At 46.7% G+C, this 24736-nt stretch overlaps 3 protein-coding genes, 1 non-coding gene and 1 pseudogene across 4 annotated transcripts in view; 4 read left to right on the top strand and 1 right to left on the bottom strand.

Moving 5' to 3' along the window:
* Positions 1-72: 72 nt before the first annotated feature.
* Positions 73-777, bottom strand: LOC115328983 (mediator of RNA polymerase II transcription subunit 22). Its single transcript, XM_029990450.3, has 2 exons — positions 407-777; positions 73-314 (listed from the first exon to the last, which is right to left on the bottom strand). Exons 1-2 carry the CDS (start codon positions 614-616, stop codon positions 96-98), a joined length of 429 nt encoding a protein of 142 aa, XP_029846310.1. The 5' UTR covers positions 617-777; the 3' UTR covers positions 73-95.
* An 80-nt stretch (positions 778-857) lies between these two features.
* LOC8041652 (60S ribosomal protein L7a) lies at positions 858-5357 on the top strand. The gene is made up of 6 exons (XM_029972910.4): positions 858-1111; positions 1198-1315; positions 1823-1972; positions 2904-3124; positions 3698-3828; positions 5149-5357. The coding sequence occupies exons 1-6, from the start codon at positions 1097-1099 to the stop codon at positions 5321-5323; spliced, it is 810 nt and encodes a 269-aa protein (XP_029828770.1). The 5' UTR covers positions 858-1096; the 3' UTR covers positions 5324-5357.
* Positions 4849-4923, top strand: LOC8036018. The gene has a single exon (XR_003917412.2). It is a non-coding gene; the product is annotated as a small nucleolar RNA SNORD36 (small nucleolar RNA).
* Positions 5358-7771: 2414 nt separating the features above from the next.
* LOC8041651 (receptor of activated protein C kinase 1) overlaps positions 7772-24736 on the top strand; it is a 19052-nt gene continuing 2087 nt past the window's right edge. Inside the window, exons 1-5 of the mRNA XM_029990469.4 lie at positions 7772-7990; positions 8132-8303; positions 9983-10130; positions 14645-14848; positions 17677-17817. Coding sequence (XP_029846329.1) covers positions 7882-7990; positions 8132-8303; positions 9983-10130; positions 14645-14848; positions 17677-17817 — 774 coding nt within the window. The 5' untranslated portion in view covers positions 7772-7881. The remainder of the gene's footprint in view (positions 7991-8131; positions 8304-9982; positions 10131-14644; positions 14849-17676; positions 17818-24736) is intronic.
* LOC121046739 lies at positions 19820-21763 on the top strand (annotated as a pseudogene).

Below are 24736 nucleotides of genomic sequence, written 5' to 3'. Positions count from 1 at the left end.
ACTCGCGCCACCTATCCTACTTATTTTACGGGGGAGAAAGAACTGTTTAAGACGATGAAGGTTGAAATTATACTGGTTATACTAACGCCGTTTATTTACTTGTAACAAGAGGAATAGTACTCTTCTTCGAGATCGTAAAGTTCGGCAGCCATGTCGTCACGCAAGGACATGAGCCGTTGATCACAGTCCATCTGTACGGAGCAGTAGCGCTGGCTGTTTTGCGCTATGGAATCGTTCACGAAGGGAAAATCGTTGAGGATCAGGTACTGCTTGATGTCCGAGATCAACTTCATGAGAGACTCGCCGGCTCTTACCTGGTTAAGAAAGAAAAGATGCCACGTTTTGAGCACCCAAACTCGATCCGCCACTAAGAACGCACGGAAGACAGGTGACAAAACAGACTTACGATGTTGGCAGCTCGCACGTGCATCTCGTATTGATCCTGAGTCACTTGTAACGGTCTGAGCACTTGTCCTTCCTCTTCGAGTGGAACCCTCGTGGACTTTATGATTTCGGTGAAGTTGTCGATCATGGACTTCATGTCATCCTTCAGTCGCTTGGTGTAGGACTTGAGCAGAGCTTCCTTGCTTTGGCTTAGTCCTTTAGGCTGGGCCATGCGGGTCGATCTTTTCTTCCTTCCTTGAGAGTTTACTACTGACAGTGCACAGGCCACAAACACTCCCAAAAGCTCAGAAAGGTCGACAACAAAACCACAAGACGCCGCATCCGAATGCCGCTGTTTTGATGCGTTCTCTGGTGTTCCGGCATTCGTATATAGTCCCGATTTTCGCTTGAAGATGGCAGCACCAAACGTTTAGGACATTTAATTTATAAAACATAAAGTTCTATTACGTAATGACTTTAAGTAACACGTTTTTAATTTCATTTTTTTACGGTATTTTGTAAGAGAACTTTAAAAATATGTCTCTGAAGTACACTAAACAATACGCCACCAGGGAACCGAGCTAATAAAAGCTGTCGGCATCGCCCGCCATCTTTCCTTTCCCGGCGAGAGATATTTGTGGTTGAGTTCAATCCGTCTTCATCGCCTTTCTGAAGCATTGAATATCTTCTTGGCATTCATTAGACAGCCATAATGGTGCAAAGGAAGGTGAGTGTCACTCTAGTTCTGCATCATCGTTGATTAGCCCTTTGTAGTGTGTCGCCGGTTACTGATCGCTATTTCTCTGTTCACAGATCAAGGGGAAGAAGGGCAAGAAGAAGATCGCGGCAGCACCTCTGTCCGCCAAGAAACCCGAACAGAAGAAAGCAGTAAACCCTCTGTTCGAAAAACGCCCGAGAAATTTCAGCATTGGTGAGTGAACGCTAGAATGCCAGTGGCATACGGCCTATGATGCCTCGTGGTAGGCTAGGCCCTAGCGAACGGAGCAGGTAGGCACATTTCCATATTTCCAGTTTTTGGACTCATCCGCGTGGCAGTCTGGAATATGACGTTCAAGTAATTATCTTCGTGATGTCTTAATAGCTAGAAAATTTAGCGTAGTAGATAGCTCTTTCGAGTTCAAAATGCAACGGGGTAGCGACTGCGTTGCTTTTTGAATTTTCAAAGCATCTGCTGCAAACGGATGATTTGAAATTCGCCAAGGAAGACAAGGTATGCTACAGTTAAGTTCTAACTGTTGATCTGTGTATATCTTGCATCTGATGAACGTTTACTTCATTCATAAAACCAAGCAGTTTTTTTAGCTTCTGGCTGGCTGGCTCTGCTGGACGTGCATGATTAGGCCATTGGTTTTCTAGTTGGTAGTAGCGAGATTAATTGTGGCAGCGCCTACATGGCCGCATACGTGACTGCTTCCAGGCCAGGACATCCAGCCCAAGCGTGATCTGAGCCGCTTTGTACGGTGGCCCAAGTATGTCCGCATCCAGCGACAGAGGGCGATCCTGTACCAGCGCATCAAGGTGCCACCTCCAATCAACCAGTTCACACAATGCCTGGACAGACAGACGGGTAAGGATTTGTTGTGTAGTTTGGGCAGAAACTACCCTTGCCATGCTGTAGTGCACGCTGCTAGAAGTTTGAAACAAGGTGCTCGGCAATGATGGTTTACTGAATCTCTTCAACTGAATGTGGATACAGTTCACACTTGTGGATATGGTTCATCCTTGCTCTGAGCCGACACCTTGCCCATCTGTTGAGTATATTTAGCTGGTGCTTTTGTTGCCCTTTTCTTCTGGGCTTGGTTCTGATAGGTAGTGCATTTTGGTATTGTTGCTGCTACATGTAGATCTGCTTGCATCGTTACGTGACAGGCAGCACTGCATTTTTCGCGCCATCAACTGTCAAGTCGGTGGACTGTTATAAGTGGTCCCTACTACAATGGACCTTTTCTAGAAGCATCGGTTCGAGAGTAAATTGTTCCAGTACCCTCTCTCTCTCTCTTCCTTCTGGCCGAGCAGATAGGGAGGATGGTTTCAATGTCGACTTCGGGGCGGAAGATTACGCACGATGGGGACAAAGGCGAGTTTGGGGGAGCCATATCTAGGTCATAGCGCTTCAATGGGTGAACGGGATGTAGCTGACGTTTAACGGGTGGGAGAGGCCTTGCGTGCTTGTTGTTTTCTCGCCATTTAGCCTCGAACCCAGTCGCGTGTCTAGGTGGCAGCTCATATTCGCCAAGAGGTCCATTCTTGCAGCATGAAACAGCAGTAACTGTTTTAGAGCTTTTTACCCAATTGCATATGTGCCCCCCAAAATGGGAGTCATTGTCAAGGATGCTCGATCTCCATCCAAAAGATGGAATTTTAATGGTGTAGCTCACAATCTGCACTGCTGCACCTATTTCTCTGCGACGAGTTGTCTGTCTTTTTATGGGTGGGGCACGTTTGCCGTTTTCCTCTGGAGGGGTCGGTGCTCAGCGTGCTCGGCTTCTCTCCCGCAGCCACGGGTCTGTTCAAGCTGCTGGACAAGTATAAGCCCGAGACCAAGGCCGCCAAGAAGCAGCGCCTGCTCCAGCGAGCGGAACAGAAGGCCAAGGGCAAAGAGGACGTACCCACACGTCGTCTTCCCGTGGTGCGTCAGGGTGCCAACACCGTCACCTCTCTCGTGGAGCAGAAGAAAGCCCAGCTGGTGGTGATCGCCAACGATGTGGACCCCATTGAGGCGAGTCTGCTGCCATTTGAGCACACTTCAAGGTTCCTACCATTATAGTGCCTGGAACGTGTTTTTGACTGGTGCATTTAACCAGTGTCCCACCGATGCATCAAGCGTGTTGTGGAAATGCTGGCGAAGGTATCCCATCTCACGTCTGCTTTGGTTTCTGTCATGTGTCGGGGTACCGAGCAGTTGCGGCGGAACAAAAGTGCCGCTTACGCCTCCACTGCTGTGCTACCACTCGGACTGCAATGGGCACCAGCACGACTGTTTTAAAATGACTGGGGGACATCGAGGGACGGCTTTTTAGAATCTCGCACCAGTCGTAGATGCACTCCAGGCACTTGCCCTCCATGCTGTGCTCTAATTTTTTCCTAAGGTTTGTCCAGCACAATGATTTTGTAGCAATAGCGAGCGTTGTTGGTCGGCCAGCCGGTTTTCATGATGAGCCTATACCCACTGTCTGAAGCTTTGTGATGCTTCATTTAATACGAGCTTTTTAACTCTGAGATTTCTTCGCTGGTTGGTTGCTTTAACCTTGTTTCGTCACTTTCTTGACGTGTTTACACTTTGTGCGTGCAGCTGGTCCTGTTCCTGCCTGCCCTGTGCCGCAAGATGGGTGTGCCCTACTGCATCGTGAAGAACAAGTCGCGGCTCGGCCGCGTGGTGCGCCGAAAGACTTGCAGTTGCCTCGCCTTGGCCCAGACCAACCCGTGAGTTGCGTTTTGTCTTCTAATAAATGTTGCTAAATATCTAAGCTGCACATTTTTTTATTTTTTTTTTAGAATTTTGCCTTATATTGTGACATTCTTTTTGTTTGCATCTTGCTTTACAATATTGGGATGCCCTGTACTTCATTTCACGATAACTTGGCGAACTGTGGAGGCTATAGCCCCATGTCTGAGCGTAGGTGCGGGGCACGTGACATGTCATAGGAGCATGCGTCACTGCGCCAGGGAGCAGACTGTTGTCTGCTAGGCAAGAGTCCTCTGCTGCAATACCAACCAACTTTGGATGAATGTCCACTGCCTCAACATTGCTGTCTGCTGCGTACAGAGCTCTTCAGGATCAGTTCATGAGAACCATACACTCGGTTGAACCTTGAGTCTGTGGTAGGTGCTAATGCTAAGGCAATGTGGTAAGCGGGAGCGGTAGATACACGGCTGCAATCAACGGCCAGGGTTCTACAAGGAGAAAAATCTGGAGCGGATGTGGATGTGGTGTCACTCTTGCTTTAAATATAATTGAAAGTTGTTACTCCAACACCCTTTATTACTTTTTTTTTTCTTTTTGTATTTGCAGTAGAGTTGAAATTAGATGTGTTCAATTGCCATTAAATTAAAAGGATACCTATACTTCATCTCACCTTAGCATGGACTATTGTTAGCCGCGCGTGCTTAATGCGCGATGTAGTCTCTTTGAATGAAGCCGCGGCAGCTGCACGAGCGCTCGTGCAGCAAGCGCTCTAGTCAAGGCAGTCAAAGCTGGCCGCTCGCGCTAGCACAGCTTTCGCGGTTAGTCCATGGCAGGGTGAGACGAAGTACAGAACTACAAAAAGGACACCTAGAACTACTTTTTGTCGAACACTCCGTGGCCTCGCCATGGAGTTTTCTCACGCCACTTGCTCTGGTGCTCTTTATTGGGGTGCACAGGCCGCAGCCTCTATGGTTCGCCAAGTTATTGTGAAACTGAGTATAGTAGCACTTTTTTGTTTCGAGGGTTCTAGGCCAATCTTGCAAGGATGAGTTTTCTACTGCATCCTGACAAACTGTGATGCCTAAATTACGAGCTTTTTAACTCTGAGCAAGGTGTGCCATGGAATTTGCTGAGCCCCTGTTTTTAGTTGAATGTCGTTAAAGGGTGTATAAAGAAGGCTCCAAAGTAAAATTTTCATCAAATGCTTTCCTCTGTCTGGGTGAAGGGCTTGTCAGGTTCGGTCATGCCATAGTTCCACATGTCAGTCAATTTGCTGGCACTGACTCGTGCTCCTAATGTGGAGCTCTTCTCTCAAGGTTTCATTTTCTTGTTTGCAGTGAGGACCGTTCTGCACTGTCCAAGCTGGTGGAAGCTATCAAGACCAACTTCAACGAACGCTACGAGGAGATCCGCAAGCACTGGGGCGGTGGTGTCATGGGCAACAAGTCTGCTGCCCGCATCGCCAAGCTGGAGAGGGCACGAGCGAAGGAGCTGGCCCAGAAGGTGGCCTGAAAGGTTGCTGCCCAATAAAGTTCTGTTTCATTTCTGTCTGGGTCAATCTTTTGCAAAAAGTTCAGCATCATCTGCTGTGTTGAAAGGATTGTCTAGGACAGGCTGGATACAATGCACTAAACTAGAAGCATTTGGTATGCTTGTCAAATTTGATTTATATATGTTTTAACAATTGCTACTGCCAGTAAGATTTGAACATCTGTATGTAAAGGGGCTTCCTGCCACAGCTCTGAGGGTGACCAAAATAGCTGTTGGCACCAGGTCTTGGGCTCAGAGGTCGGCATTTCAGGTCACCCTCACAGCCACACTCACCTAAGCCCCTCACAGCTACACTCACCTTCAGCACCTCACTCACCTTCAGCCCTTCACTCACCCTCACGGCCCTCATGCACTCGCGGCCCTCACGGCCCTCACGCACTCATAGCCCTCACGCCACTCACCGCCCTCACGCCACTCACCGCCCTCACGCCACTCACCGCCCTCACGCCACTCACCGCCCTCACGCCACTCACGCACTCATGTCCCTCACGCCACTCGGGCCAGCTTCAGATGGGGGAATTTTGTTCAGAAACTTTACGTTGCAACACCGGCAACACGCGCTGCCCGCGATCACACGCAGCAACCAATTGCTGCAATTTGCCATCGTCATCATAAAATTTTATTTTTCTTGCACTATTCAGACAATTACGCGTTATAAACGTGTTTTTATGCATTTAAATCTCGTTAAGAATACTAGTGCACCTTTCTGAAACAGTTTATTTCCAAAAAAACGATCGATTTCAAACGAGAACCAAGTCTTTCGGTGTCATCATCACGGGCACGAGGTATCACGTGAAAATTTTGCGTCCCTGATCAGATGCAGCCGCTTCAAATGTATTCGAATTGCTCCGAGTTTCTTGCTTATTTCGAGCCTGACCCGATCTCAGCAATTCGTGTCGATCTAGGGAAAGCTAGAGAACAACCCGCCATTAACACCGAAATTGCTGAGAAAGATGCTCGATCTGAAGGGGGCCTCACGCACTCATCGCCCTCACGGCCCTCACATCACCTCATGCACTCACCGCCCTCACGGCCCTCACGCCTCTCATGCCACTCACTGCCCTCACGCACTCATGGCCCTCACACTTCTCACGCACTCACCGCCCTCACACCACTCACGCACTCATGGCCCTCACGCCACTCACCGCCCTCACGCCCCTCACGCACTCATGGCCCTCATGGCCCTCACGGCCCTCACCGCCCTCACCGCCCTCACAGCCTTCACGGCCCTCACTCACCCTCACACTCATGAATTTTCTTGGTTCAGAAACTCACTCACCCTCACCTCACCTGTGAAGATGAGGGTGAGTACGGGTGAGTGAGGGCCCTCATGAGTGAGGTTTGCCGAGGTATGCTTGGGCTTCACCTCTCGTTTTCAGAGCTATGTACAGATCTTTTAGAACAGCTCCGTGTTCATTATTGCAAATACATTAATTAATGGATGACTGGTATTTCCGACTATTTCCTTTCAAGGTGATTAAATAGTCGACTCGAGGTAAAACCAGTGAGCTTGTACGTGGAAAAGAATTGGCGTTTGACAAGAAACTTTGCGAGGATTCGAGTTTTGAAGGTAAAGCTGCTTGGGCAACAAAAAACTGGGCACTTTCCGTGTTCTTTCGCTACGGATCTTCGATTGACAGGTGAGTAGACCTCCGATTTTGGACTGCGGAGCGTACAACGAGGTTGGGAGTGTCTCACAGTGATTTTCAGGGTCCATATCACATGAGCGAATCGACGTTTTAGCGAATAACGGGGGTGCGCCAGGTGCGCGTTAACCCATGCGCCGCGCTCCGCTTTACGCCGCTCCACGGCGACAGTGGCGACAGTCTGCGGCGGCTCATTACAAAAATGTTAACCCATTTGGCCCACCCGATTTTCATACTTGGTGGTAAACGCTGTCTCAGCTTTTGGCGCGAGCATGGGGCTTGATCTCGTTGATCAATTGACACGCGTTCTCGCGCAAACAAAACCATAGATGAAGCCACGCGCTCGCGCCAGTAGCGTTGCACACTAGCCTATGCAGGGCCGTACCCAGAAAAAAAATTTCGGGGGGGGGGTTTTCGGGGACAACGGCGGCCATTTTGAAAATGTCTATTGTCTTATTTTCGCCTATGAATCATGTGCATCGGTGGCACATAATGGAGAGTTATAGCAAACCGGAGAACCGGTCCCGGTTTGGTACCCGGTAGCCGACCGGCGCCACTGCGCGTGCGCAGAGGTGGAGATTAAAATCGGCTGGCTACAAGTGCACCGACCAGGGCCGTACACAGAAAAAAATTTCGGGGGGGGTCAGAACCCCCTATCCCCCCCCCTGGTTACGGCCCTGAGCCTATGTATGATCTCTTTTTAGGCTTTTTAGCCGAGCGCCGACATCACAATTTCACAAGAGGAGCAGCAAGATCGCCATCGCTGCGTAATGACGTAATTATTCAAGATGGCCGGCATCGCGGAGCTTGGTTAATTCAGGAGCCTGTATCAATCCGATTGCATCGGCGCAAACTGTCAAATTAATCGGCATTATGACTGAACAGCTCCATCTGAGAGGGACGTTAAGAGGCCACAATGGCTGGGTGACGCAGATCGCCACCAACCCCAAGTTTCCTGACACGGTACTGTCTTCGTCTCGGGGTGCGGTAATCTTACTTTCAGTTTTCATCCGATCAATCATTGAAATTAAACTGTCGGTTGATGTGTAAGCCCATAAATTCAGCCGCCTTTTATAGTGACACGCTTGCCGGCGCCTTTCAGTAATACTGGTTCTTCTTTCAGACAAAACATTGATCTTGTGGAGGCTAACTCGGGACGATGCGAGCTACGGTGTTGCGACTCGGCGGCTCAGAGGTCACGGGCACTTCGTGACGGATGTGGTGCTGTCTTCCGACGGCCAGTACGCCCTGTCCTGCTCTTGGGACAAGACACTCCGCCTCTGGGATCTCGCAGTGTGAGAAATCGGGCACTGTAGTTTCTGCCCGTTTTAAATACACAAGTGTTCCATATTTACAGTTGATTATTTAGCTTCCTAAAACACTACTGCCAGGAGGATGCGCCTCCTGTTTGGGTTTTATTCATATTAATGTAGTGTCTGACTCAAACTTGACAGGCGTTCAGCTGCTGCGAGTGGTTGGCCTTCGACTAAAACTTGATGGTCACATTCATAACACAGTTTATACAATTCAGTATTGAAAACTGCCACCAAAATAGCGCCCTTTGTTTCTGTATGCGTGCATCAAAAAGTGGACGCCCCAGGTAATGACCGTAAAAGGGGTACTAAAGTCAGTTTTAAAAAAGGTAGTTTTTGATATTATTTTGTTTAAAATGTGTTAGTTCCCCCATATACCAAGTCCTATGTTTACAAAACCACCTTTTCATCTCGGGGCAAGAGAAAAACATCTGGATCTTTTTTTCTCACGGACTAGACTGTGGACCAATGAAAACCCTAAAATACGCGCAGATTCCGAATGATTTTATTGTAACTCTTTTCAAATAGACTGTGATAGGTACACATTCAGATAAGACTCCTCTTTTTCACCACGGGCAAAGCCATCGCTTGCAGCTCACCGACAAGCGCCCTTCGGTGACCACTTTACTCTGAAGAAAATTCTTCTCAAAAAGGGCGTGTCCCGATTTTTGAACACGCTTTTAGCAAGCAAATAAGCTACACGCGGTTCTGGTTTCGGGTTTATTAAGATGCTTAGAGCATCTAGATTGAGTAGTCACCACAAAAGGACGACTTTAGTGCCCCTTTAATACTCTGTCTGATTCCTTAATTTTCTTCAAGGAAAAAAAAAATAGTTAAACAGTGACGTTCAAAGAATTTGCATCTTTTACTTTTGATATTTTTCTTCTCACAAAGGACAGAAAACACATCTCCTTCCTTCGAAACGTTGCAATTCCGCCGTGTAATCGGGAGGCAGAAATTGGAATATTTCCCGACCTGCATCCGCGAGTGGCTACCATGAGAACCATGCGGCATGACGTCAATGGGGGACTTGTAAAAAGATATCAAGTTGTGTAAATACCTCCTCGATAAAAGGTAATTTTTTAATAAACCTTGTCGTTCCAACATAAATATAAATGCATTAAAAACCTGGTATCATCGACAAATCTTTTATTATATGGAGTTTTAGTAGCGCCATCTATCCGAAGTCAACAAAATCGTCGGCTCTCTCTACTACCGCAAACAGCCGCCAGAAGCCGGAGGGGGACGGGGGCAGAGCCGGATGGGGATGGGCAGACCCAGATGAGACTTTCCTCCTTTTGCCATGTTAACCATGCTGCGCAAACACATGGTCACATAGTCGCGAGCGGGTGAGCTCTCGCTGCTCACTGATGGCTCTAGAGAGAGAGCTTCACCGGAACCCTGTGCGTCTCTCATTGACGTCACAGTGACTTGGAAGGGGGTGAAGGAGTTCAGAGGTGCCGAAAACCTCAATCTTTGTCCATTTTTAAAATAAAAACTACGACATGCAGGCAAAAGCAGTATTTGTTCTTTAATTCAAAAAGGTTGAGACACCAACTCCCAAATTATTTAAGCAAAGCACAGAAATTGTTGCACAGCTCCTTTAATGTCATGCGACATGCAGAGCAAATCAACAATTTTGGTTGCCGTCTCGTCCACAGAGGCAGCAGCACTCGTCGTTTCGAGGGACACGAAAAAGACGTTCTGAGCGTTGCATTTTCGGCTGACAACCGCCAGATTGTGTCTGGGTCTCGGGATAAGACCATCAAGTTGTGGAATACCCTGGCCGAATGCAAGTACACCATAAAGGTAAGCTCCACTTACCCAACTGGTGCGGCAATATCGCCATAAATTCAAGGTTTTCAAACCCTTAATCCTGACCGAAAGTCATAGAAAACATCCTATAAGCAGTGCGAAAATGTCAATCATCTATTTAGTTGGGCCAAATGGGCTGTGTTTGTGCAATAACTCTTTTGCGGCTGCAATGCGGTTCTCTCTTTCCTCAATGATTGGCAGATGGCTCGGCGTCGCACAATGTAATGCCGATAGTCTTAGCAGACGGCTGCTCAAACTGTCAGGCTCGCAACAGTGAGCATTGGAAACTCTGAGCTGATGCCGCTTGTCGATCCGTTCCAACGTCTTCCCGCTAGAAGGCTATGAAGCAGCCTTGTTAGTGTTTGCTGTCCAACAATGACTTCTCAGCAAAGTTTGCCTATCTCGAGGCTAGGTGCCATGCTCTCTTGTCTTTGCCTTTGAACATCATCACGGATTTCACTGCATAGCCTTAACCAAAGCGTACATTCTCAGATTAATCATTCTTGCTGCTATGGGGGGACTGCAGATAATTATTTTCAAGAAGGGTGGTTCTGGGAATTATTGTCATTCTTATCGTTGGGTTAGCCACACTTAATTTGTCCATCGTGTTTTCAAAATTTTGTGTTGCACAACTGTTTTTACAGGGATCTCAATTACTGTAAACCCCTTAGTGTGTGCGAGCCCACAATTCTCGCTAATGGAAAAATTCTCGAAATTTAAGAGCACGCAAAAATTTCAGTCCTTAAGAGTTTCAATGCAGGCGTCTGGAATTCGCAAAATTTAATCGCCATGGTTATGTCCTCCGTGACCGATTCGCGAAAAATAGGTGCCGCGAAAATGAAGGGTTTTACAGTACTACTTAAAGAATTCGAGTTTCGCCTGCCAATGACTTCAATAAATCACGAGCTAAAACCACGGTTTCATCAGAATGCTCTGCAGTAGCTGTTGCACGCGGCTGTGCAGCGGTCAACTGTGTGATGGAGAGGTCATTAATGATTAAGCGTAAAACCTGACAAAGAGCTCTATGGTGTTTTGTAAACATGCATGCAATTGTATTAACTAAAACTGTTGAAACACATAAACTTAAAAATAATGAGCACACTGCACTCAACTCTTTGGTTATGCCAGAAATTAGACATGGCACCCAAGATATATTTTTCAGAGCACACATACTCATTGCAGCATGCTTGCATGTACCTCGCAATCCTTCTTTCAAGCGTGCTTAAAACGAGATTCACATTTGCAAACACCTCTGCTTAAAATTGTTAAAAAGTACTTAAGATTACTACCAGCTCACACACTTTCATTTTATCTATTACTGCTGCTTGTTTCTGCTTCGAAATGTCTTAAAGACCAAAGTTGGACAACAGACAGTTTGGTTATGATTCAGCATAGCCTGTTTTTCAGACATTGTTTGGGTGTGGCAGGTCACATGGCCATGCTTGTATTTTCCATGGGGTTGCTATCATCAGTGTTGACATGTCAGCGTTGACCATTGCAGTCAAAGTTTGGGTTTGTGATCATGTGTAAGTCAAGAATGAGCATAATTTCAGCAGATACCATCATATGAAAACAACAAAATTTTTTTAAAATTGAGTGGATCTGTTTTTTAGGGGTGTGTTTGCATAAAGCGTGGTTTCTGCGTGTCAAGCTACCATCCAGCTTTTGAAAGTCACTCCTGCATGCGTATCTTAGGCTACTGACAAATGATACAGTTGCAAAATAATATATACCAGCAGCCTTGCATCTCTGCCATGCCCAAGCCAAGTGCTCCTCTGCATTTCCCTTCCTGGCAGATGCCGTCCCCATGACCATTGCCGCAATGACCGGCTTTCTAACATGTCCTGCTATTGCACCCACCTGCCATTGCCCTAACAAGTGAGTCGTTTAAGCGTTTTTCAGGGTGCTTACTGAGCCACCCTGCACTTGTGTTTGGCAAGCTTTGAAGCGTTGCTTGCTCCTACAGCTGTTCAGCAAAGGTTGAGTGCATAGTTTGTGGTTGGCCCCTGTGCACCACAAAACATATATTGTGCCGGTAGGTTGACATAAAACGTCATGTAAGTTTCAGCTTGCTTTCACTAACACTGCTTGGCCATTAAGGGGCTGAACTGTAGTCAGCGTGGCTGCTTTGCTTTACAGGCAAATGACATGCCAACCCATCACTAACAAACATGCTTCATGGCTCAGCAGCATGTGGACCAAAGGCTAGGCTGCAGAGTCTGCCATCATGAGGTCAAATTTCTTCCCCGGTAGTTTGCAAGCATTCACTATACTTTGTTCACCCCTAAGCCGAGACTGCAGCCAATGCCAGAAGCACGAGAGCTCAAGGTAACTGCTTTGAAGCATTCTTCCGCATAACAAGTGCTTGCACTAGAAATGCATGTCTCAAAGCCAGGAGCTTGGGCTAGCTCGTGCATGTAGCTTTGACTGCAGTCTCAACTTAGAGGTGAACAGGATATAGAAAAGCTTTAGCGTGGACTATGCATTATCTACATCAACACAAAGGAAACAGTTTTTTCGATGTACGTTGTCTCAATCTTGTGGTGTATTCGCTAGACAGACCTTTATCTCTGGAGAAAACTGAGTATGTCATAGAGCAGCGAGGAGGAATCACCGCAATGAGGAGGAAGCTGTTCAGAAAATCCGAACGAGTATTCACACGACGAAGTCACGCGTAGCATTGTTGACGGTGTCCTTCTTTTTGGGAACAAGTTTGCAACCTTCCAGTGGTTGTTGAACAAGAGGCAGGGAGAAGAAAAGAAAGGCACCCCACAGCTTAATACTGCTGACCGTAATCTTTCCCCAAAACAATGATGTGATTGGCTTAAGCCATTTTGGAGCAGCCAAAACAGTGTTTTGGAGCAGCAAAAGTGGCTTCTGGAGCAGCCAAAACAGTGTTTCGGAGCAGCAAAAATGGCTTTTGGAGCAGATATTCTTATAAAAATAAAAATATTTGTTTTGAGTGCTGGACAAACGAAGGGCCCTTTGTGTTGTGTTGCAATGTATTGTGATGGAACTTGCTGCTTGTGATTTTACTGCCGAGACATCCCACAAGTGTACAGTGCTGTAGGCGTTGCCGAGCAATTCTGAAAAACTGCTTGCCACCTTATATTGGTTCCCGATGTGCCAGATTTTCATCAAAAGTACGAAAACGTAAAACAATGGATTGCAAAAGTCCCGATTGGTGTCTCTGTCGTGCAATTATGTTTGCATGCACTGAAGGGCAACTTCGGCAGGCTTGCAGTTGCACGGGCTTTGTCGCACGAGCGGAAACAGTGGCTGTTTGTTCGAAACCGAAACCATGCCACTCTGCTCCGTCTCCAACTGGTTCCCAAAATTGCATGCAAAATGTAACTGTCCAGCATACGACAAAAAAACTTCAGCGGCACATGCTTGCCAAGCTGGCAAGCTAGGTACAAGCTAAGCACATAAAAAAAAAGAACCTGAGTGCATTGATGCAGGACACGAGCGAGGGTCAAAAAGTTCTTGGAGCACTTTGTGCAACGACTGAGCTCAAGACAAACAAGTGTGCTGTGTGGGTTCACCATGCAGACATTGCCCTCTTTGCTTTAGCTCACCTCTCTTCAACTTTCTTTCGCAGCAGATTTTTCACCTACCAGGGGCCCTCTCAAAAGAAAGCCCACTGAGGAAACCTAGGTAATCAGTTCTTCGGCACAGCAGTCTTTGAGTTAGAGAGGGATTTTTGTAGTAGCATTTATTTAAGTGAACAGGAATGTTGATGAACATGCGGCGGTACTTACGTTTCAGTTTAGAGAGCGCCATATCTGCAGCGACGTGGGGACGGTAACACCCAACATCGCACGACCACTGTGATTGGCAGGCAGGGACCAAATATAGCTTTCCCACGGTTGTTCTTTCAGGAGGAAGCGCTTCAGCTCACAAAGAAACTCCAGCCGCGCGAAAACGTGGTTTCATTTCACAGTATGACGGCATGGCTGGTACTTGGCATGCTAGCGTCGGAGCGTCCGCACACACCGGCATCTATCTTTAAAAATTTTTTTAAAAAGATGCGAGATAAGACTTACAAGACGACAAGAGTGCGAAACGCGAGACGGCGGGAAAACCATGCAGGGGGGGTACTTTGTGTCGGGTGGCAGCTTGCACCACCTAGCTCACGCGTGCTCAATTACGGTACTCGGTTTAGTTTCAGTTTTGAAATGTGACCGAAATTGGATCTGTGGCGCAGGCTTGGCGCAGGTTACCTATATTTTGGCAAAATGTAGCAGGGTTAGCCCCTTGGCACAGTTTAGCACAATTGGCGCATCGATCGCATCACTGCCAAAAGGAGGGCACCGGTCTCTCCGACCGATCAACAAATATTCTGCAAGCCTGTTGAAGATCCTCCGCTGCTCTCCGCGGGCTCGATGGATTAGCGAACATGCTCTTTAAAACTCAGTGGCGTTTAATCTTTTCCTCGGAGAAAAACTTTGTCATGCGAATACGTCGTGCCTTCGGGAGAAGTCCTCACGGGAGGGTGCATTGCTCAGGAGGACCAGCACGAGGACTGGGTGTCATGCGTGCGCTTCTCCCCGAACCACGGGGACCCCACGGTGGTGTCCTGTGGCTGGGACAGCAAGGTAAAGGTGTGGAACCTCACCAACTGCAAGATGCGGGCCGAGTACGGACATGGGGGATACCTCAACGCCGTCACTGTGTCCCCGGACGGGACCCTGTGCGCCTCAGGTGGTAAGGTGCGTGCATCCCGTTTGCCCCCTCGCGTGGAAGGGACCTCCTTGCGAGCGACGATCGGTGCACCTTCATCATAGTGGACTGACGAGCCGTACCGCACCGAGCACGTGGCTCGACGCTTTACGACCCTTGACCGAAACTCCGGACGCCTCCTAGGGATGCCGGTGCCACTTTGTGCAACTGCTTTGTCTTCCCTCATACTTTCATTATCGGCTACGATGTATGATAGCGTCGAAGTAATCTAAACTAAAACGTTGCGAGTGACTATGGGTAGAGCTTTGTGCATGCGTACCTATGTTTGATCACCGTACAGCAAATACCACTCGATCACTTGGCGCGCCTGCGGCTTTGGCATAGCTGTTAGACTAGCGTTTCTTGTGCTCGAGATCTGCCCCGCGACACAGGCAGCAATGCAACTGGACAATCAGATATTATCAACAAAAGATGTGTTTTATGGGGTGTATCCCACAAGAAAATTGTCGTGAACGAGTGACATGCTCCCAGCATGTCACTCGTTCACGACAGTTTTCTCGTTTGCCGTTCAGACTTTGCATAAAGTTAATAAATAAAGTTTGAGCCCCGGCAGGGATCGAACCTGGGTTGCTGTGGTGGCAGTAGGATATCGTAGCCAATGAGGTCTTAGCACAACTAGTCTAAAAGGATAAAATTATTTTCATTTAAATGCAAATGTGCTGGTGAGAGCAGCAGGTTTTGGGTGAAAATATTAAAGATAAATGAAAATTAAAAAAAAAAAAATTATCAACGAAGAAAATACATTAATAAAAAATTACGTAAACATCAAAAGAAAAATAAATCAATAAAATAAAGTTAATAAACATGAAGTAATAAAATAAGAACACTTAAAAAAATGTGTATTATAAAAAAAAAAAAAAAAAATTTGCACCAGACCGGAGTGGTTTGTGTTGGACACATTCTGTGTTCCTTGGTATTTGTCAGCATGATCAAGCCTGTTTTTCTTTGTTTACGGATTTCTCTTTATGATATTCTCCAAACTAACCTGAATGCACTGTTTCTATCAGTATTGAGAGTATCAGAAATGAGGTGGTGTGTTGGAGCGATTTAATATTTGCACATTTTGCTAATCATAAAACAGTCTGCCGAAATGTATTGTGTGAGTACCATAATCATTCCCAATAATTAAAGGGGTCTACGGACCAGGTTGCTTTCTTTCACCAAATTTTGTTTTAGTGAATTTATGAATAAAGCAGCACTTGGGCAAATTTTTAAATTATTAAGCCTGATAACATACCTGTGTTTATAATTGAGGTTTAGTGGTACAAACCCAAGTATAATAGGTGGTTATTCACATTATTGTGGCATTGCATTATTTGTGGTCACTGAACTGGATATTTGTTTTGATTGAAGAAACTCTTACGGACAAAAAGTGCATCTTGCTGATGGTACAGTCGCGGACGATGTGAAAAGGCCCAGGCGAGCACGTGGCTCTGAAGACCTCCGGTGCTACAGTCAAACCCGTTTATAACGAACAGCAGGAAGCGCTACGATCAGTTCAATATAGCAAGTAGTTCGATATAGCAAAAAAAAAAAGAAAAAAAACATTTACAACGAACTTTCTCGATGAGTTTGTTGTAAAGCGAGAGCTACTCTTTCTTTCTCATCTCTTCATTCCGCCTTGTAACAATGTGCTAAAAAGTTTTTTTTTTTTTTTTTGCATGCCGCGCAGTTTTTTTTTTTTTTTTTAAGTCTTATCTTTTGTTTTGAGTCGCTTCTCTTTGTGGTCAAACGCTTTGGGATGGAAAGCGTTTTTTCTTTCTGTGCGTGCGTGCAGCGTGTATTCTTTTTTTTTTTTTAGCTTTTTCCCTTTCTGAGTTACTTCTCGTCGCTCAATTTTGTTCGCAACTTGAGCTTTTGGAATTTTCGTTCTTTCCTACTTCTTTTTTGGGAGGCGGGACAGGCTAGAAAACGATTGTTTTCGCGTTTTTGGGAGCCTTCCCGGGGGTGAAAAGTTTGATATAACCAATATGCTGTTCGTTATAAAACACACTTTTTACATGCATTTTTATTTAAATTTTTCGTGAGTTCGATATCGTCAATAATTTGCTGTACGTGGGTTCGTTCTAAATGGGTTTCACTGTATCTAGCAGCAGAAAGCCGGGTCATCATCGATTGTGTGATCTAGCGGCTCTTCGACTCCATTACTCCCCACTTGGTCGGCAAACGATTGCCAAGTCAACACCGATAGCAGTAGTATGCAGTGAAATAAACTAGAAACCGCTTATCATAATTTATCTTGCAAACTTATTACCAAACGCCTGAAAGTTGATCATTCAACCCGCGGACCGGGCAGATGCAGCCACGCTTGATTTCGATTTTTGTCGTAGGTTGCCTTATTTTCGGCGAAATTGGCAGTAAAATGCATACACTTTACTCTTTACTTTCACATGGTCAATATATCATAACCTTTGCAAAGTGCGGTTTTCCAAAATATTTTGCATGGAGTTGCATGCTATGGGAGTTGCATGCTGTGAAATCATTACCATCGTGCGATATATTCTCGTGACATTCTTTTTGCAATATTTTTCAAAATGCAAAATTTCTAAAAATTGGTTCCTCAAGAAAATGAAGTAATTTACAGTATTTAGAACACTAGGTGTCAGGAGCTCATCCTAGTTACTTCCCAATTCGGCTTCTACCGAGATGCCCGATGATGACTCATTGCATCGGAATTTACTATGTCGACCGGCCTCTGTGTCCTGCAATGCTGAGGGCTGCTCATTCCCTTTGCGACCACTTTGGTCGCCGGCCTCTCTGGGTCCCTTGTGCCAGGGGCCATGCACTTCTCTCACAGGACTGCAAGGCCAACCTGTGGGACCTGGAGAAGAGCGAGCTCAAGTGCACCCGCGACAACCAGGACATCATCAATGCCCTGTGCTACAGCCCCAACCGCTACTGGCTCTGCGTGGCCACCGGGTCTGCCATCAAGATATGGGTGAGCCTTCAGGGTGTCTACTGACCGGGAAAACCGGGTATTGTCAGGGAATTTTAAGACACCTAGAAAAGTCACGGAATTGTCAGGGAAATTTCCAAAAAAGGTCAGGGAATTTATCTCACGTTCGCCCACTCATGCTAGAAGCGGCAGGCACGGGCAGGCGTAGCCACGAGCGCAGTTAAGTGCGGCGGCGCGACATCTGCGCGTGATTTGCACTTTGTTACAGTCGGCTAGAAACATCTGAATGAGACGAGCCGCCGGGTCTGGTTGAAGTGCTGAATGTCGAAAGTTGGCGTGGCGGCGCTGCGATCGAGCTAGCTTGGGACGCGATGCGGCAACGTGGAGTGCGGCTATTGCAAACGCTGGTGAACGCCGGTACACGCAGCTGGACGCGCTGTGAGCCAGCCGCAATGCGAACGCTGGAGGATGCCGCTAACGCAGCGAAAGCGAACATGAAGGCACTCTACCGCGAACCAGGTGCGACTTATGAAGGCACCCTAGGCGCAGCGCCGCCACGCCAACTTTCCACGCGCTGCGTTTCACACAAGAGCACGTGCAGGGCATAGCAGTTCATCGTTCTTCTAGTACACTCTAGAGCCACTAAATAAGCTACACTTTAGAGTAGCAACACAAGTATGACGCCTAAAGCGCTGTGGGCTAAAGAGTTACTAGTGAAGCGGAGTGGCAGCGGCTATTTTGCTTAGTTCGTGACTCTAGTCGGGACTGTCGGGTGGTGTTGCTCTAGTACGCTCTGGCGTTATTGTGACGCAGAAGAAACAGTTACTCTAGCCGATACTAGGTGGCGCGAGTCACCACTCGTTCAGAAGAGAACAGCCGTCGTTTCATCTACCTTCTGAGAGGCGCGTGCCAGAGCCGTATATGGCGCGCGCCTAGCGATCCATTCGTTTGTCAGATATGTTTTCGGTCCCCGTAAACGCAACTGAACGCCTGCACTCTGCGAGCTCTGCCACTGGCGTTTGTGGCTTTGGGTTTGGCGTTCTACTGTGTTATTTTCCTGAAGTGGAGACATGTGAAAGTGACTATGTCGCAGTCGAAGAAGTGCTCCTTCAACCTCGGCTGGACAAACCTGGACATTTCCACGAATGCGAGTTGGATTCAGCCAGTTCCAAACGATCCAAATAGTGCCCGCTGCGCAATGTGCTGCAAGAAGTTCTCCCTGAGCAACATGGGGAAACGTGCGATTACGAGTCATTTTGAGGGTAAGAAACATCAAGCTGCTATGAAATCTCTGCAAAGCGTTTCCCGGACCCCAGTCGTATCATTTTTCAAGACTGCGTCAACTGTGGACTTGCCTTCCGCGACAGCAACAGGCGTTTTGTCCGGAGGTAGCACTAGTGCTTGTAGCGCTCCGGCAATGCGTCTATCCACCGCCACGGAAGCTCTTAGTCCGTCTGTGAAGACGTCGGTGAGTGGATTTTTATTGAAGGATGAAGTCACAAAGGCCGAGATTGTGTGGTGCTTGAACACTATAATAACTCATGGATCTTTCCGTTCAGCGGCAGCGTCTGCCTCGCTGTTTCCGTTGATGTTCCCCACGTGTGAGACCGCCAGAAAAATGCAGCTTGGAAAAGACAAAGTGGGATACACCATATGTAGAGGCCCTAGCTTTCTGCGATTCCGTGAAAAATCATGGAATTAACGTTTTTTCGCGGAAATCCAAAAAGAAAATTAAAAAAACGGATTTTTGGGGGCTGTTTCTTCCAAAAGATGGTGCTACACGTTTTCAAAAAGAAAGTTTTGGTGAAAGGTGGCAAAACGTGACGGGAAAGTAGTATCTTCTTATTAGTTAATGACAAAACAATTTATATTTTCTCGTCGCCTTTACTGTCGAAGAAATTTAATTTTATATTCGAATATTCTAACCTTAAAAGAAAAATGCCTAGGTGGCGCAGCCGCCAACCGAGTCAAAGGGCTCAGCCGTAGCCGTAGTCATCAATCCATCCAACGTTTGCGCAACGGGACGCAACAGAAAGTGCGCCATTTTTTTCCGTTTTTGCTTTGTTTCCGAGTTCGTGATCGACATGGCTCCCTTAGGATCTCATTTAAGCAAAAAGACAGCCAAAGAATGTGCTCGAGAATACAAGCACGCTAGCTTTTACGAAGATGGAGGAGTCCTTTTTTGCCGAGCTTGCGCGAGAGCGGTTGACAATCGTCGCAAGTCAACTATTGACGAGCACATCCAGAGCAACCGTCATCGTAAGAAGGACGAAACAAGAGACTCTTCCAAGCGAGAAAGTGGCAAAGAACCATCTGAAGACGTCGCTGGGGGTTTAGGAACGCCGAGAAAGAAAAGTCGACTGCAGACGCTGGAATCGGCAATGACCGCTGGCGAGGCTAGGCACGACATTGTGCTCAAATTCCTGGATGCATTGATATCTGCGAATATTCCCCTAGAGAAGGTGGACAATCCAAAACTGAGAACGTTTCTACAGACACACGTTCGGAACGGCGGGTTGGTGCCTGGATCTGATGCGCTCCGCTGACGACTTCCAGAATTGTTGGAGAAGCATGAGACAGCGTTGAAAGCTATGTTTGAAGGTACCACGGTGTCGGTAGTTAATGATGAAACCACCGATGACCGATCAAAATCGGTTGTGAACGTGCTGTTCGTCCAGTCAGCCAGAAGTGTGAGTGCTTCGCTACAACCAGTGCTGGTGGATGTTAAATTCGTGGATGAAGGGAACTCGTCCGTGATAGGCCGCATTGTAACGAAGACACTGACGAAGTACGGAATTGAATTCAAGATTGTGACGGGCTTTGTAAGCGATAACGCTGCTTATATGGTGAAGTCCTTTAAGGAGTGCATATAGCCACTTTGCGAGCGTGCTGTTCACATTACGTGTGTAGCCCATACAGTAAACATTGTCGGCAGCACATTGCAGGCATCTTTTCCTTTGGTGGACAAATTTGTCGCCTGTATGAAGAAGGCCTCTCGTCTGTTGAGTAGGAAGAGAGCTTTCTACAAAGCTGACCTAGAGAAGTGTGAGGTTGAGTGTGCCAAAACACCTCCAGCACCTGTCAAAAGTAGGTGGAATTCATGGATTGAAGTTGTTGAGCAGCATTCTGCTTACTTTGAGCACTATCCTTCTTTGCTAAGGCAAGTCTATGAAAAGTATGGAGACGCAGCGTGTGTTGATTCTCTTCTGGAACTTTTGAATGAACACTCGACCGAGCTTAAGTACAGCATGCGATGCATTGCAGTATTTGGCAAAAAAGTTGCAAGCCTGCTGAAAGCAGCAGAGGGTCAGCGTGTAGCCTGCCACAAAGCGTACAATGCTTTTTTTATACTCTGGGGGTATTTGGAAGCAGCTGCGCAGGAAGATTTTGAAACACAGCTGAAGAAAGAAAACATTGCATACGACGAGGCCCATCAGATTGCAAACAAAATGAAGGCTGCAATGAGTAAAGCGGCTAGCAAAGCTTTAGTATATTTGGAGAAGTCTGACACTTGGAAGTTCTTCAAGAGTGTGAGGTGCTTGGATCCTCTGCAAATCGGGTGTCTCTCGGAGAAGAGATCAGAGTTTGCAAGTGTGCCTAGACTTGGCGAGGACTCACTAGCCCTAGCTGCTGAATGGCAAGTGTACCTGAAGTCCGCCCAAGAACTCAAATCAAGTGACAGGGATTTAGCACCACTTCTTTCTAAACAAGAAAAGCCAGGTGAAGATTTTGATGTTCGGGCTTTCTGGGCAGGGATGGAACCCCTGACTCCAACACTTTCTTCCATTGCCCTTAAATACCTGTCAATGCCAATCAACTCAGTTTATGCAGAAAGGTCGTTCAGTCGATACGGTGACACTGTGTCTCACAAGCGACACTCCCTCAGTGAAGAGAGTACCAAGCATCATTTAAAGCTCAGTCACAACAGCTTCCTTTTATTTTGATGCAAGCAAGCATCGAAGTGTTTAATAACGTTCAATAAATAAACTGTTACATGTACCTTATGTCTGTTCAATGTTACAGCAGAATTTTGCAGATTCCTCTATCTGGATTTGCAGTATTTCAAATTTTCCACCGCATAAAGTGAGGGGCTTTAACCATATGTCATGGTATCGGTCCATACTTTCGAGAGAAGTTGCTAGCAAGCCTCTTTAGCGTGCCACATCTGGTGGTTGCTTTTGATGAGTCACTGAACAAAGTAACCCAGAGAGAACAAATGGATGTACTGGTCAGGTACTGGGACCAAACTGACGCCACTGTAAAAACACGCTACCTAACTTCGTGTTTCCTGGGGCACATCTGCGCAGAAGAGCTCGCATCTGCTTTCAGGAAAGGCACAGAAGTCATTAAGCAGACAAAGATACTACAAGTGTCAATGGATGGACCCAATGTAAATTTGAAGTTTCTGAGGTCCCTCAAAGAAGAACTTAGAGCCTCCGACACCAATCACCAGATCCTGGACATTGGAAGCTGTGGACCCCACGTCGTCAGCGGTGCATTCAAGGCAGGTCACGCTGCGACGCACTGGGATCTGGTAGTGTTTCTTCGTGGGAGCTATAACCTGTTCAAGTGTGTGCCGGCACGTCGGTCAGACTACATCCACTTCACGGGAAGTGCTCTGTTTCCGTTGAAGTTCTGCTCAGTAAGGTGGCTGGTGTATTTAAATACTAAATAGGTGTATTTAAATACTAAAACGTGGGTATTTCAAATACAATCGTAATTAAATACAATTTTGTGGGCGAAAATACATCCCTCAAATTTATTGTCACTGTCCAGAGCAGGAAGAAAACTATGTCCTGCACCGAATGCCGTGTCTCTCAATCAAGCACAAGCGTTTAGTGACTTTGCGATTACGGTGCTAGTCCAGGGCAAGAATAGTGATGAAATCGACGTTCACAGGCAGGCTGGCTAAATAAGTGCCTGTGACAACTTGTGAGCTTTCCAGCCTGATTTCCCTCCATATTTCCGCCTGGAACATTCTAAATGCGCGGGTCGTCCAGATTTTTGTAACTGGTGCGAGTTGCAACAATAAACAATTCTCTAGCTAGTGCTGCGCGTCTTGGTCGTCTCGGTTCTTTGTTGGTCTATACCAAAATGTAATCGACAAAAAAAAAAAGCTGCTTGAGGCTCTGTACCTTTTTCACCTATTACGTCCAAGCTGATTACATTTTTTTTTTGTGATTATATTTCTATTACGTTACTAGAGCCTCGCACACTAACTCCTGAGTGTGCAATGCAAAATTATGATGAGATACCCAGAAACCCGTTGCAGGTGCCCTGAAGTCGCTGACGCAGATTTTGAGGAATGTATTTGGAAAAGTATTTGGAGGAGACCAAATACATTTGGTTGTATTTGTATCTTGTATTTAAATACTTTTTTGGAAATGTAATTAGATTTGTAATTAAATACATTTTTGACGAAGTATTTTGTAGTTGTATTTTGATGCATATTTGCATGTATTTTGCCCATCCCTGGATCCGGTTAGTGCGTTGTCCCCGGAGGTCGGTGAGAAACAACTGTGCATTGCAATGGAGGTGCTAACGGAGCGCCAGTGCATGACTGGCTTGGAAGCAGAGCGGACCCACCGTTCCTATGTAGATACATGCTCACCCAGCTCTGTACAGGCGGCATTGAAGGACTTTGACAGGAAAGAGGAGAGGCTGGACGCCCTCTGGTTTGAGTTGTGTTCACGGGACCACCAAGAGCTATTTTCGTTTGTCAAGCTAATACCCTGATTGTCTCATGGCAACGCAGCTGTGGAACGGGGTTTCTGTGAACAAGGGGTGCCTTGTCGAAAACCTCAAGGAAGAGTCACTGATAGCCCAAAGAGTGGTCTATGATGGAGTGTCAGAATGGGAGGGGTGGCCAAGGTTGATCTTACAAACAGGATGCTGCAAATGGTTTGTGGTGCCAATGCCCAGTGGAAGGAGGAGCTACAAAGAAAAGAGGCAAGAAAGATTGGATGCATCAGAAGCCGAAAGGAAGAAGAGAGTGGCCACTCTAGTCAAGGAGCTTCAGCAAAAGAAGCAAAGGGTCCTAAACGAAGCGCAATTGCAGGCTTCTCGTTTTGAAGAAGAAATTAACTCCCTGAAACAGTAAGCCCTGGTCAATGCTGTATTCCAAACATCTTCAAGAGTGAAGACAGTTGCTTTATTTAACTTAAATAAAATATTTTACATTGTGAATAGTGTCTATCTATAATATATTGCGTTTTGGTGTCAGTAGTTGTTTCTGGGTGTGGGTCAGGGAATTTAATTAAGATAGTCTGGGAAAACCTGGAAAAGTCAGGGAATTTGAAAAAAACAATTTGGTAGACACCCTGGCCTTGTGTGCAGGCCAAGAAAGTAAATATAAGGTCGGGGCTGTTCTCTTTGAGCAGCAGTCCGCCCTTAAGAATAGATGGTGCATCGGCAAAATTAGGAGGTGTGATCAAAAGGTTCCATTTCGTAGCGAAGAAAGAAAGGGCAGCACGGTAATGTGCACGCAACCGTCAAGGGCTCGGACCTTTGTGCATTGTTATGCCAAAGGTAGTTGTTCTGCGAACGTTTTTAAATGCGTCGGACAAGGTTTTGTGACCATGTGCTCAAGCACATTGGCGATTTCAGCGTGGGCTTCAAACCAAAGCAAAGAGCTAGGTGGCTCTTTACCCCAAAGTGGAGTAGAGAGCCATTCGGCCAAATGCTCGACAGGAGAGATGTATTATTGATTTATCTTGTCACGTAGTAGTTCCTTCTCTTTTTCTCTCTCTCACTCTTGTCCCCTCTAGAGTCACTGAATGTTTCCAGAGTATCGCATCCGATAGGGTCTGCTGCGACTGTTGTATTTTGGCTTTGATCGGCCATTTTGGCACCGAAACATACGGGGGAAGGGGTCTCAGGTATGCCAACTCCCATCTTCCAAGCGGACGCACTGCGAATTGCCACCGAAGTTAGGCCGTGCCTAGATAGGGACACGCTACCT

The sequence above is a fragment of the Ixodes scapularis genome, unplaced genomic scaffold (assembly GCF_016920785.2).
Source record: "Ixodes scapularis isolate PalLabHiFi unplaced genomic scaffold, ASM1692078v2 PGA_scaffold3__209_contigs__length_174095766, whole genome shotgun sequence".
Taxonomy (NCBI): domain Eukaryota; kingdom Metazoa; phylum Arthropoda; class Arachnida; order Ixodida; family Ixodidae; genus Ixodes; species Ixodes scapularis.
Note: the sequence above shows the minus strand (reverse complement) of the source record. Positions and strands in the feature narration are given on the sequence as shown.

Bases quoted from the DNA above. Each gene is read 5' to 3' on its own strand.
- LOC115328983 (XM_029990450.3), bottom strand. From the start codon at position 616: ATGGCCCAGCCTAAAGGACTAAGCCAAAGCAAGGAAGCTCTGCTCAAG. The intron at 315-406 runs GTAAGTCTGTTT...TTTCTTAACCAG, and splicing joins ACGTGCGAGCTGCCAACATC to GTAAGAGCCGGCGAGTCTCT.
- LOC8041652 (XM_029972910.4), top strand. The intron at 1,973-2,903 runs GTAAGGATTTGT...TCTCTCCCGCAG, and splicing joins ATGCCTGGACAGACAGACGG to CCACGGGTCTGTTCAAGCTG. The intron at 3,829-5,148 runs GTGAGTTGCGTT...TCTTGTTTGCAG, and splicing joins GCCTTGGCCCAGACCAACCC to TGAGGACCGTTCTGCACTGT.